The sequence below is a fragment of the Hevea brasiliensis genome, chromosome 2 (assembly GCF_030052815.1).
Source record: "Hevea brasiliensis isolate MT/VB/25A 57/8 chromosome 2, ASM3005281v1, whole genome shotgun sequence".
In the NCBI taxonomy this organism is placed as follows: domain Eukaryota; kingdom Viridiplantae; phylum Streptophyta; class Magnoliopsida; order Malpighiales; family Euphorbiaceae; genus Hevea; species Hevea brasiliensis.
This window is the reverse complement of record NC_079494.1, coordinates 104,262,629-104,276,719: the sequence shown is the minus strand read 5'-3', so window position 1 is coordinate 104,276,719 and position 14,091 is coordinate 104,262,629. Positions and strand designations below refer to the sequence as shown.

Sequence of the window (14,091 nt, the reverse complement as noted above, 5' to 3'; positions counted from 1 at the left end):
CTCTTCTCGTTGCCTCATGGTATACACCCTCGCTGGTGCACCACTCTGCTCAGGCTGATTGACTATGGCCTGACTGCCAGAAGTACTACCTCTGCCTCTACCTCGGCCTCTGCTAACTGTCTGTGAACCTCTAAACTGAACCTTTAGCTGTAGTTGGTGGCCCAGATCTGTGGGTAATAGCGCAGTCCCTGGCAAAATGTCCAGTCCCACCACAGTTAGAACAAGCTCTGATGGCTTTATAACAAATCCCTCCGTGTATTCTTCCATAAGTTTCACAAGTACGGACTGGAGTTGTTCCTCTGGATGTCTGCTTACTAGGTCGGGGTGGTATCTGTCCTGAAGATCTACCTCTACCGGACTTGCGTGAGCTAGATCCTCCAAAGTGCTTTCTCTTTCCTAATCCACTATCAGGAGCTTGATCAGTACTCTTTCCAGTTTTCTCTTTCTCTTCCGAACCCTTTTTAGGTGCCCCTTCTATTTCAATTCTTTCTAGTTCCAATGCTTGAGATATCAGTTTAGAGAAGTTTTCATGTCTGAATCCCACTACTTGCATCCTCAAACTGGGCTTTAGACTGGCCTCAAACCACTTACATCGATCTCTGGTCGTAGTAAGCAAGTTCCTCGCATAGTGACTTAAGTGGGAAAAATCTCTCTCATATTCAGCCATTGATCTATTCCCTTGCTTCAAACTCAAAAATTCCTGAAGCTTCATATCAACATATGTATCTGGGACATACTTCTATCTGAACTCTCTTCAAGAAACTGTGGCATTGGAGGAGCTGGAGTAGCTGATCCACTCACATTCTAGAGAGCTGGAGCTTTCCCCGATGCCTCAGCCTCAATAGATTGCTCGACGAAATGATCTCCTTCTTTCATTCTGATTCAAAGAGATTATCTACTCCCTGACAACAAACACAAGGAGGATTATCTCCATTAGTTCGTATTCATGATGTAAATGCATCATATGTATCCATAAATGACATTGAGCAGTTGTACTAATCAAGTCAATATCTGCCAATTCTCAATTCAACACATTTTAAAATAAATATCAACTTCATTTAATATATTCAATATAAGTACAAAAGTCTTAATTTTACAGGAAAGAAAACAAAAATAATATCATTAAAAATTTAGTTGTACAACTGCCCGACTGGTTCACCAGATGCATATGAATAAAAATATTTACATCAAACTAAATCACAAGGGTATAAATAATATGCCCAAAATCCTCAAAATGTGTTCCTTTGTCACTATAGCAGCTCACTCTGCTACATTGTCTTTTCTCTTATCTGCGACAGCAAATAAAAGCTATCACTGAGTAATTATACTCAATGGTACACAACTAAGAAAATTCAAATTCATTATAAACCATAGTATATTAAAGCATCACAAATCAAATTTTTCATAACAAATAAAGTGTTCCCAAAATCTCAAGTTAATATGAATCATGTATTTTAAACTACATTTCACAAATCACAAAATACAGGTGTTGCCAAGAACACACAGTCCATATCAAGATACAAAATTTTATGATCAATGTCGTGTTGTACATCACAACAAAACAAATCACCCCACTAATCGTTATTAATGAGGGAAGGGCTAACTAGCTAATGGGTACTCATATATTGTCATCCTAATAACCGTTATTAACAGGAGACATATTCAATGTCAAATATCAAACCCCGAATAGTTTTTTTTTATTAGGGAGTTCCGTGTGGGACTGTCATGCTAACTGTGATTTAAAAACAAATTTCAAGATTTTCTAGTCACATAATCACATTTCCAATTCAATAATCACATTCAATTCATTTTCAAATTCTTATGATATTAGCAACACATAATTCATAAATTCAATAAGAAAATCATAATTGCAACCGAAACATTTATAATTACTATTCATTCAAAACAATTTACAAAATTAAAAATTAATTGAATAAAATTAGTTGTGTACAAATCTCTAGTGAGTCACCTCTTTGTCTTGACTCACTAGTTCCCTATCTTTTCCAGTATCTTTTTCTACTAAAACACATAATTTAAAGCATTTCAATAATCATCCAATCCATTTCCATAATTAAACAAACACTTAAATGTATGCATGCTAAATTCCTCTCATAATTTCCCCTAAAAGTTGAATTCTTTGTATATGGTATATTATGGTTACTATTCATTTGACCATTAAGTCAAAATATTAATTTTTTTTCTACTAAATAGTTATACTAATTATCCTCACATACCACATTTTGGGTCGCATTTTTGTTGGTATTGATTGTCAAACTCAATTCAAGGTTTCTTAGGAGAATTGGCAAATTTCAGTTTTGGGTCACTTACTTCTACTATTCCATTGGACCTTTTATAGTGGGAATTTGGCTAAATTTCCTCCATCAAAGTTGTTCTTTAATATCTTAGCTTTAATTTCCTTTTTGAATCACTCCATTTGGAGTTTTGTAACTCAAGTTATGCTGTTTCTAATGTGGCTGGCCAGATTCGGTCCAAACCTAGAAATTCTGGGCAATTAGGGTTTTGGTAGATTTTAGGAACCAACTTTGGTTGGCAAATTGACTTGGTTATGGTTAAAATTTGGGTTTATTTTCTCCATGAAAGTTGTTATGCTATGTCTAATCTTTTCATTGATATAAAAATCAGGTTATTTGGACCTTTCTACACCAAGTTATGATTATTTGAATAAGTATTGTTCATCTGGTCAATTATATACAGAGGCAGTGTGTGAAATCCGGATTTAACCTAATTTTACACCCACTTATGGTTAGTTTTAGGGTAAGGTTTCTACATGAAAATTGTAGCTTTGGGTCTTAATTTTCATCTTCAATTGACCTCACATCAATTGGAGCAATAGAATTCCTGTTATGGTCATTTAAATTGACCTTGTTCAGGCTGTCCATATTGGACCATTATCATTCACCATTCCATTCCAATTCTAACCATTCAAACACACTCCATTTCACACCAATTGACCATTTTAAACCTCAATTAGGTCAAATTGCATTGATTCCCCAAATTCATAATTTTTCGCTCATTTTCCCATTGATCAAGAACCCTAATTATGCAATTATCATAATCCATGAAATCAAAGTGTATAAACCTCATCTACACATTCAATCAAGCTTGTCTACATCTTTAATTGCATCAACATCCATCAAATTCAAATTATCCCTAGGCTGACCAACTTTCACTATGTCCCTTAACATGTTGTTTTTGTTTCATTTTTAACAAATTCTAACTTAATTTAGATGCTTAAGCATGAATATAGAGAGAAACTTGGGAAGAACTTCACTAACCTCTTTGTTTGATTTGCCAAAGTTCTAATTCTTCAAATTTTCTCTTCTCTTTTTGCTCCCAAATGTTAAAGAAGTTCTAAGGATGAATTTTTATATTAGGACTTAAAAGATTTATGGAGGAGAATGAAGAGATTCAAGCTTTTCAATGGTTAACAATAGTGGAAGGAAAAGATGAGAGAGAGGTGAGGGACGACCACTTGAAGAAGAAAAGGAAAAAAAAATGATTTTTCTTATTTTCTTAATTTTCTTTTATGTTACAATTATCCCCTAAATATCTAATTTTAAAAATTAGAATTTATTGCATCATGCACACCTCATGATGATGTCATAATTTCCAAATTTTTATTTATCTTTGCATCTGTTAATGGAATGTTAAAGCAATCATTTCTTTTTTCTTTTTGGATACAAAGGACGGCTCACACCGAAGAAACAGAAGAATTAACCAGACCGAACAAGGAGGGGCATAGTTACCCCCTGCACATCCTCACGTAGAAGATTAGTAACTATAGCAAGAGGGACCTACAGAAGCTGATAATGATCTGCAATAGTTACCACTAAATTTACAAGAACATCTGCCACTCTGTTGGCCTCACGGTAACAATGAGATGAAGCCACCTGCCAAGACCGCTTTAATAATCCATGTATTTGCAACAACAAAGAGGAATAACGAGCATTAGCAGCTGGGCTTCCCGAAATTAAATGAATAGTAGCCAATGAATCCATATCTACCTCAACTTTCCTACACCCAGAATCCCAAGCCAATTGAAGACCAAAAGGCAAAGCAAAAATCTTAGCAAGCATAAAGTTACAGGTACCCAAACGAAGAATAAAGCCGTTAAGCCACTTGCCACCATCATCTCTTAACAAACCAGCCCCACCACCTCTACCTGGATTCCCTTTATAGGCACCATCGACATTCAATAATTTCTTATTTCAATTAGCATTAATACTGTATCAATACAAAAATTTATAGGTAAAATTTTAATTTTAAAAATTTGGGGATCAAATAATTTTTTTTTTTTAAGAATACATTAAAATTATAGGTAAAATTTTAATTTTTAAAACTTTTAAAGAGCCATAACCCTCCCAAACTCTATGCAGTTCCAGATAAAATTATGTTAAATTAAGATGAATTCAGATCCCCACATTAAAGTTCTTCAACTTGAAATTGAATAATTCATAAAGAATAAAAGCAATGAAAGTGATCAAATCAGTCCCTAGCTTGATTGGTTAAATTATTGTCTCTCTTGCTTTCTAAAATGACTTCCTAATCCTACCCAATACCCACTGCTAAGATAGGAAAACTATGTTCTAAATTTTAACTTTTAATTTATTAAACAAAATTGAATTAATAATAATAATAATAATAATAATAATAATAATAATAATAATAATAATAATAAAATTTAATTTGATAGATATTTATTCAAATGATGAAGATCAATCTTAATTGAAATAGACTACTAAAGGAGCAACCAAAACATGGAAATGACATATCAGAAGATAGTGGATCAAAAGTTACCATCTTTTTAATTTGTTAAAGCTCCATTTCTCCTTATAATTACCCACCTATACCTCCTATTTTTTTATGCTTGAAGAACTACTGTTTAGTCTTCTTTTCTACTTGAGCATTGTTTGAACAACTTCAATTCTCCTTCTTGTGAAAATGATTTCTCACCAATTTAACTCAAACACATTAATTATTTTGCCTAATCACATTGAGATTACATGTGGCAGCATATATAACCTTATTTTCTTTTTAATATATCATATTTTAAATAAAAAAAATTATTATTTAATCCCTTTATTTCAATAAAATTAATTACTTGGTTCTTTTATTTTGAAAAATATATTAGTTTGTTCATATATTTTTATTTTGTTTACTCTTTAATCTCTCTGGTCATTTTAAGCATTAATTTGAACTTTATTCAATACCTTTGTAATTTGAAAAATACAAATACATAGTCCCTTTATTTTTTAAATCTTGAATTATTTAGTTTTTTATTTTCTAAATTTTAAACTATTTATTCTCCATAATAGTAATTTTCTCTCCTTTGAATATATTGATAAGTAGAAAACTTGATTTGAACTGAACGAAAAGACTAAACAGTAGACAAAATAAAAATATAAAAATTAAATAATATATTTTTTAAAATATAAAATCAAATAATTTATTTCATTAAGACATAGAAATTAAATATTAATTTCTCCTAAATATAAATGCCCATATTCCCACATAAATAAAACAAAAGCTTAGGAAAGAGAAAGAGGAGAAATGCTTCTATATTGATATTATCAAGAAGAGGGATTAATAAAATGCTTCTATTATGTACAGGCTAATAAAGATAAGTTAAAAAGGCTAATTAATTATGGAAGAAGCTATCAGCTAGTGTGGCCTCCCAGTTTTAATAATGTGCAGGGAGTCAATGAAACATGTGCATGGTTCTTGATAAATGATTGTGTGGATAAGCATAAACAAGAAAACATTAGGATAATTTTATTGAAACAATAATTTAGCTATAAGATAAATGATTTTATTGATAGCACTCAGATTTTTAAAAACATGTATGGGAGTTAGGAAGCAATTCATAAATTTTTGCTTCAAACTTTGCTCGAAAAGATTTTATGTTATAGATTAAAATTTAGATACTTAATTGTTAAATATCTCTAAATTGAGATATCATTTATGTAATTCCTATGTTGAAGGGCAGGAAAGGGAGGGTTAATCTTGTTTAAGTTGGGCTATTTTCTTGTGAAAAGAGAAGTGGTAAAGTTGAGAAGTAACTCTCAAAGAACTAGTTGGAAGATGGAAGTGAAGAGATTTGAGAGTAAGATCAAATAAGTTTGTTTGTTTTTGTCAAAGTCTGAATCAAAGATGAAGGAAGGAAGGATATGTGTCCGCCTAAGGAATGGTTTGAAGGCTCCTTTTGCTCCTCCCTAAAAGGAGTAAACAATGTTGAGCCCACATCAATATGCCAGGATTTTGATAATGCTATAGATTCCTGAAACTATGGTACCAAAGTCTTGATTTGTAATGATGTGGGGTTTTAATTTTGTTGGAGTCTTTATAAAAGGTCTCTATTTTATTTCCAAACTGTTGATTGATAGGATGAGATTCCAAACTTCTCTTGATAAGTTCATCATTATTATTATATATTATTATTATTATTATGGTGGTGGAGGTTGGAGAAACCACAGAAAATGATGGCTGACATGATATCTTCAATACAAACACCATGAAAGATGACATAAAGTCTGTTTATCTCAAATAAGGAATGTGGCTCCATAGATTAAATTGGCATATAACACTTTCAAACTAAGAGAGGAAACAATATAATATAAGAGAAATTCTTCTTCAAATTTAATTTATTATAGATTCGAAATAAAAATATATGAGATTTATATATTTAGTAAATATATTTTATTATATATTATATATTTTTAAATTTATGATATATAAAGTCTAAATAAGAAATATCTTATAATATAATATAAACTTTAAATTAATATAATAATTAAGTTTAATTTTTTTATTTAATATATTAATATATTTTTTAAAAAAATTAGAGAATTTAAATTTTTATACTATGAAATAGACATTTATTACTTTGATATAATAAAAGGAATATTATTTAACTAATAAATGCACTTTATCAAAAAAAAAAAATCATATAGATTAATAAGACTAGCATACTTAAATAAACATGTATTAGAACATATTTTATCAGGGAATTATTTATGCGCAAAGAATTTAATAATCTAGAAAGTATCAAAATTCATTAGCGCCGTCTATATAAAATCAATGGTTACCTTAAGGTAGACCATATCATGATCCAATGTGGATGATTACATATTATAATATATTGCTTATAGTGGAGGATATGAATATATATTTTCATAGAATGTGATACAGATAGTGTGAGACCACATATATAAAAATAAAAAAAAAATGTAAATTAGCTGGTTTTGGAGAGACACACAATAAGAAAACTACAAGAAAGAAAAGAAAAGGAAAGAGAGAGTGACACCAAATGTATACAAACTAAAAGTAAAATAAATTATACCAATTAGTATTGATACAGTCATAAGATTTATTTCACTTTTAAAAGGAGAATTCATATTCGATTTTTAATGATAATATCGTTAGAAAGATAACTACGAACGCATAACAATTTATAAATCGTAAAATGAACATAAAAATTAAATGTGATCACTTCTTACTTTAGATTTATTGGTAAAGATGAATTTTCAAAATAAATATGAGAGCCTATTTCTTTCAACTACACAACTACTTGTTGTAAATAAGAAAGATAGATGATATTGTTTATTTCATATTCATTTATTTAAATTCACATTATATTTTATTTATTTTATTTTACAAGTTAAATACCGTGTCAATAATTTTTATTAGGATTTTAACTACGAAATGGGTGTGTGTTATAATTTATACATAATTAAAAATTTGTCTAAGTAATTAAAAATTTAAATTATTTTTAAAAATTGTAAAAAAAATTAATTTTTTTTTATAATTAGCTTTAAAGGTAATTTACGATTAAATCCCTAAAATTTAACAAAACCCATTAATTAGTTTTTGGTATATTTATGAGTAACAATTTAATCTTTAAAGTTTAATTTTGTTTACAAATTCGTCTCTGACATCTAAATTGATTGTTAACTCCATTAATTGTTTTTCAATTTAAAATAATTTAATCTCTAAATTTTTATTTTATTTATAAAATAGTCCCTATCTAAAAGTAAAATAGATAATTATTTAAATATAAATTTAGATGTATGATTATTTTGCTAACAAAATAAAATTTTATAAATTAAATTGTTTGAAATTGAAAAGCAACTAAATTATCAATGAAATTTAAATTTATGGATCAAATTGTAATTTAAAAACAAATTAGGACTAACATGCGAGTTTTGCTATAAGAATTCAATTTAAATCTATAAAATAAAAATAAATAAAATAGATAAAACTCTGATTTTGGATTGTAAAATGATAACTATATTTTACTATAGATTTTCAAATCATTAATTTTATGAATTGGGATGATTTAAAAATTTTGTATTTTATTTTGCCTTTGCACAATTTATAAAATTATTATTATTATATTATATTCTAATTAAATTAAATAAAATATATTTATAATATATATTTAATTATTAATTAAAAAAAATTATTATGATAATATTATTTATAAATTAATATTTTATTTAAATATTTATTTTAAATCATTAATATATTTTAAATAATAAATAATATTTTAATAATTTTTATATTTATTTTATTATATTAAATCATTAATTAAATAAAAAAAATATTAAATTATTCTATATCATATTATTTTTCTAAACATATTATTAATAAAATGTAATAGCTCTACTCAAACCTAAGGAATTTGCAGTTTACAAATTACTAGTTCTTTTACATGAGACAAAAGTCGCAATTGGCACATATGTCAGCATATGATTTGGACAGGTGTTTGGTGTAATAAGAGACTGTTTCTCTCTCTGTTTCTTTCATTGTTTCATTTCTCTCTCTTACTTTTCTCCTTCCCTTTATATCCCAACCCCAGCAACAACAATGAAACCATCACTACTAATCATGTATTAATTTACCACCCAATTTCTCTTTTCTTTAAATTCTTGTTTTATTTGGCAACGCTACTTGCATGCATCTTTTCATCGTTGTCTTCAGAGAGAGATGTTGTAGCTGCAGAGGATCCAGCATTTGAGAGATTTTCTCATTTCCAAGACAAGATAGAGTTTTTTTTTTTCTTTTTTTTTTCTTTTTATAAGAGTTTCTTCCTCTATCCTATCTGTTGACCGAGAGATAGGGAGAGATTGTGTGTGCCTTTTGTCACGATCATTAGATGCACGTGGAAGCCCAGAAGGTAAAATTCTTCTCAGCTTCTTGTAGAGTTCTTATTGTAATCAGTAAATGGATTAAGCTAAAGTGTATATATATATATATATATAATCATGTAATGTTTATAATTCATGTATGTATATGCTTATTATATAATAATTTCGTGTTTTTGTTGATATCCCCCTTTCATTTTCGTCAGTTTTTTCTGCTTCTCTCTGCCAAACCGTCTCTCTTCTTCTTCTTTGTAAGCATTTCGTCCTTTCTTTTATTTTTATACTTATATTCGTTGTATATGCAAATATTTTTTATTGCATGAACACTCTTTTCCCCCTTTCAATGGATAAATCCTTATACGTGTTTGTGTTTCTTTAGTTGTTGTTGTAATGGGCGTGGACTTTTAGACCGTTTTGTGAGCGGGTTGTGTTTAATTTTGCTGTGAAGTCCATCTCTTTGATGTATATCTTCTGGATTGAGTTTTTATTATTATTGTTATTTGATATCTATAGTTTTTATTGTAGTGATCAATATCAATTAGTCGAATTGCCATTATGTTTTCATTTGGATTCAATCTGTACATTGATTTATATGCTGTTTATCTCTGGATGAGAAATTTATAATTTGAACTTCATGAATCCTATGTGGGAGAATCGAATTGTTCTAATTTTGAGTCATGGGCTTTATAAGGGGGAAAATGATCTCAATTCTTAATGTAGAGTGTTTTCATTGCCCTTGAACTTGATGGCGTCTATTTGATGTTCTCTTTCACTTTCTTTTTTCCTCCAGTGTGTCCTCTCGTTGTTGATTCGTTGAGTTTTGATTGTAAACTCTGTGCGATATATTTCCTTTTTTGACCGTAAATCTGTGTGTGGTGTTGCATTTGTTTAACTTCTTAATGATGGAGCTGCTAAACTTCTTGTTGAAAGGATGGCTCTTTCTGGGGTTCATAAAGACAGAGGAGAGTTGAGGATTCATGAAAGTTTGGATGAGCTTGGCACTGATTTGGCAGACTATGTTGCAGAACTATCTGAGGCATCTGTGAAGGAGAGGGGAGTCTTTGCCATTGCCTTATCTGGTGGTTCTCTCATTGGCTTAATGGGGTATCAATCACTTCTTTTTTCATTATTCTTTTCAAAATTTATGTGAAGCTGCTGTTTTTGTTTAAACTTCTGGTGGCAACAGGAAACTTTGTGAAGCTCCTTATAACAAGACTGTAGACTGGACTAAATGGTACATATTTTGGGCAGATGAGCGTGTGGTGGCAAAAAATCATGCTGATAGTAACTATAAGCTGGCAAAGGATGGCCTTTTGTCTAAGGTTTGTGTTTTTCTCCCTTTAATGGTGTATCTTTTTCCGAACTACACATTGGCTATGAGCAGTATCCAGAAAATTTCTAAGGGGAGGGAAGTAAGTATTTCCATCAGCTGACTTGTCAAACATTTAGAGCATTTTGTTTTCTTTCTTTCCTCCCCATAAGAAACTATGGGTTCTTCCTCTCTTTTCCTTTGAAATGAACTGATGTTAATGTGATGTCATAGTCAGTATAAGTATACCTTTCAAAAATGGTCTTGTTCCCATTGAGTTGATGTTTTTCTCTTTTAATTGGCTAGGTTTTGTTTATAATTGGTCCCTAGTCTCTCACAAAACCACATTACATGCTCATTTCTTCAAGTTTTCTGATTAGCCAAATATGTAATTTCATGAATGCATATGATTAAGCTGCTTGTGAAGTTCAAGTTTTGAAAATATAAAGTTGCAGGCGTGATTGGAAATTAACATTTGTTAGGTAAAGTGATATTTGGGCATTTCATTTTGTTCACTTCCTCAATCCTGGATTTCTTAAATCAGCTTTTAAGTTACAATGAATTTTACAGCTGAAAAAGTGTATAAATGAGTTTAGCTTCTGTTGTAGGGTAGGCTATTGCTGAACATCTATCTGGTTGTTTTTGTCAGCCGTTTAATGCAGTGGCTATTTTACCATAAACGCATTGAACTATAGATACATGAAATAGCCGTTCCCTCTAAGAGCAGCTGTTTTTTTGGGTATATTCTTTTTCTCTGCCTTTTCATTTATGATCTGACTTTTATTATTGATAGCCTATTTTTAAACACTTCTGCTCCACGACCCTCGATTCCTAATAGCTTTACAGGCTGAACAAATCTTGAATATATTTTTTGCCTTTTCCAACTTCTAGACCCATAACTGATTCTTGCAGTCTTGGCTCATTATCAACTCACACGTCTATCAAGTCGACCTTTCTCATGTATGTCACGGCTTCATGCTTTCAACTTGAATATTGTTGGTGCACTGGTTTTCTGGCATAGGTTGCACTCCATCCAAAGGGTTAGATATGGTAGAAAACAAAGAGTTTAGAAGAAAAGCATTAATTCAAGGAAGAAATCTGAATGTGAGGTCCTTGCGAAGAGTGTGTTCATTATGTCTCACAGTATTCTGCAAACCCTGAAGAAAACTGTTTCAAGCATCTTTACTTACAATATTCCAGTTTTCCATTCTTATCGCTTGAAATTTGCTAGTTCAATTCCACTTATATTCTTTAACTTGTTAGGGTTGGATTCATAGATTTTCTGTATTCATATTTGATAATTGATAGAGATTGTTTAATGAATTTCCTTAGAATTATCTATTAAGTTGATGTATTTTCCATTAGGATGTGTTTTTAGACTTCACAAAATTACAGCTTTTGTATGGGAACACAATCCGGGCTGTTGAATTTAGAGTTTAGGTGGCTAGGTTGTTTTAGAAGGATATCTGGGAAGGGTTTCTTCTACTTTTTTCACATAAATCACATGCAAAAGTGAATCAATAGGCATTTTCTAGTTTGGGAATGTTGTGCAAGACAGTGAAGCTGGGGAGATTTAACATCTTGATGAACTGATTTATAACTTGTTTATAATATTATTGTTATACTTGAGTGAAGTATGTTTTCAATCTTGAGTCAATGCGCCCAAACTTTTCCCCGAGTTCAGTACTCTTTATAACCTGAGTGCTGGGTCATCATGCCAGCTAAAAGTATGGAATGACCCCTGATTATAGATGGACACAAGATTTTAAACTCACTGTTGACATTTTCAATTTGTGATGCTTTTGGATATGTTCAACTAAGATTCTAATCTTTTTTATCAAAAGAAATGAGGTTGGTTTCACACATTTAGATGAGGTAATATTATACTCATGTATGGCATAATTGTTATATCTTGTTTCCCAACATGTCTCTGTTGTTGCAAATACAAATAACTTCAGAGACATCTAGGATTGAATGGGATTTAGGCAGACACATTATTTATCAGTGTTGCTATCCATGCCGTTGTGGGAATACCTCAATTGAATGCTACATGGAATTTTATCTTTGGATTGCAAACATGTCTCTTTTTTGGAAATATAGCACCCAAGGAGGAAACAGGAAAAAGTTGGGAAAATTGTGTACATCGCTTAAAATAATCTCCTTTTTTAGCCATTCTTTGCTAATCCATAAGATCGTGCCAGCCATCATTTGATGTCTGTTTATCCATGGGATGTATGTATTATGGTCAATCGTGTGTCAGAAGGAAATAAATTGCCATGGCATTTCAATTTGTCCATTGGTGAAATCATGACAATGATCTTATGAGATTCAGGAGTATACATCTTTTCAAAGATAGTAGTTCTAGTTTATTAATTTATACTTCATCTAGAGGCTTTCATTGGAGAATGTGAATCAGTTCAATCATTTTTTTGCTTCTCTTTTTTGGTCATTTGATGACATTCATCTAAACTTTTGTCATTATATGCATTATATGTTAGCAGGTGCCCATTGTACCCAGTCACGTGCATTCGATCAATGATTCATTATCAGCAGAAGAAGCCGCGAATGAGTATGAGTTTGATATTCGACAATTAGTGAAAACACGAACAATCGGCGTATCTGATATCAGTGACTGTCCCAAGTTTGACCTCATCCTTCTTGGAATGGGCCCTGATGGTCATGTTGCCTCATTGTTTCCTAGCCAATCTGTGCTTGATGCAAACGATGAATGGGTAACTTTTATTACTGATTCCCCCAAGCCCCCACCTGAGAGGATCACTTTCACTCTGCCTGTCATAAACTCAGCATCAAATGTGGCAGTGGTTGTAGCAGGTGAGGACAAAGCAGAGGCAGTACACTTAGCAATTGATGATGTGGTACCTGACTGCCCACCTCTGCCTGCTCGGATGGTTCAGCCAACAAAAGGGAAGTTGGTGTGGTTTTTGGACAAATCAGCTGCCTCAAAACTTGATGGTTATCAATTTTCTGAGTAGGGTCAAATTTTCATAGCCAATGAATGTGTATGTTTTGTATGTAGCAGAGGGATTCAACACCCTTGGATCCTTTTCTCTTCTTCCATCAGTTCCAAACTTTCCTTTCTTTTTTCTCCCTTTGGCTTTGGGTTAAATTCTCCATTTTGGCTTTTGATCCTCTCTTCTTTAGAGGAGTTGGGGAAGTGTGATTATCCTTTTGTGTGAAGAATAAAGTTGGGGCCTCGGTGCAAAAGCTGTTTTCTGGTACTGTTCACTTTGAGGATTGTTTTTGAAACTTGGATAGTAGTCTCATGGGAGGTCAGCCCATCGGAATATGGAAAACAGCCCTCCTTTTTTTGGCTTTATTAGTAGCATGGAATTTAGTAGGACTTCTCTGCAAACGACTTCATACATGTACTCTATTAGAATATACAAATTTACAGAAAGTTTCTTCCAATAGTTGTTTGCATGGCAATTGGCATGCATATTATCCATTTGTCATTGCAAAATCAAATTGTGAGGTTTATGCCTCTGACCTCTGATCTATGGGTGCCCAGTGCTTTGTCATGAACACTTTGATTTACGTGTTTTGTTCCATCCCCATTACAATAAAAATACGGATTAGCTACTGATTTCTATAACTGAT

At 31.3% G+C, this 14,091-nt stretch overlaps 1 protein-coding gene and 1 long non-coding RNA gene across 3 annotated transcripts; both read left to right on the top strand.

Moving 5' to 3' along the window:
• Positions 1-8,846: 8,846 nt before the first annotated feature.
• Positions 8,847-14,001, top strand: LOC110655355 (probable 6-phosphogluconolactonase 1). Of its 2 annotated transcripts, none has more exons than XM_021811651.2 (5): positions 8,847-9,196; positions 9,371-9,415; positions 10,095-10,268; positions 10,351-10,486; positions 12,972-14,001. In XM_021811651.2, the coding sequence occupies exons 3-5, from the start codon at positions 10,096-10,098 to the stop codon at positions 13,464-13,466; spliced, it is 804 nt and encodes a 267-aa protein (XP_021667343.1). In that variant the 5' UTR covers positions 8,847-9,196; positions 9,371-9,415; position 10,095; the 3' UTR covers positions 13,467-14,001. The 2 variants fall into 2 exon arrangements, with proteins under 2 accessions (XP_021667343.1, XP_021667345.1); XM_021811653.2 differs by having other exon boundaries at positions 8,852-9,196; positions 12,975-14,001.
• On the top strand, positions 10,493-11,665 carry LOC131174035 (uncharacterized). Its single transcript, XR_009144366.1, has 2 exons — positions 10,493-11,212; positions 11,386-11,665. It is a non-coding gene; the product is annotated as an uncharacterized LOC131174035 (long non-coding RNA).
• Positions 14,002-14,091: the final 90 nt, after the last annotated feature.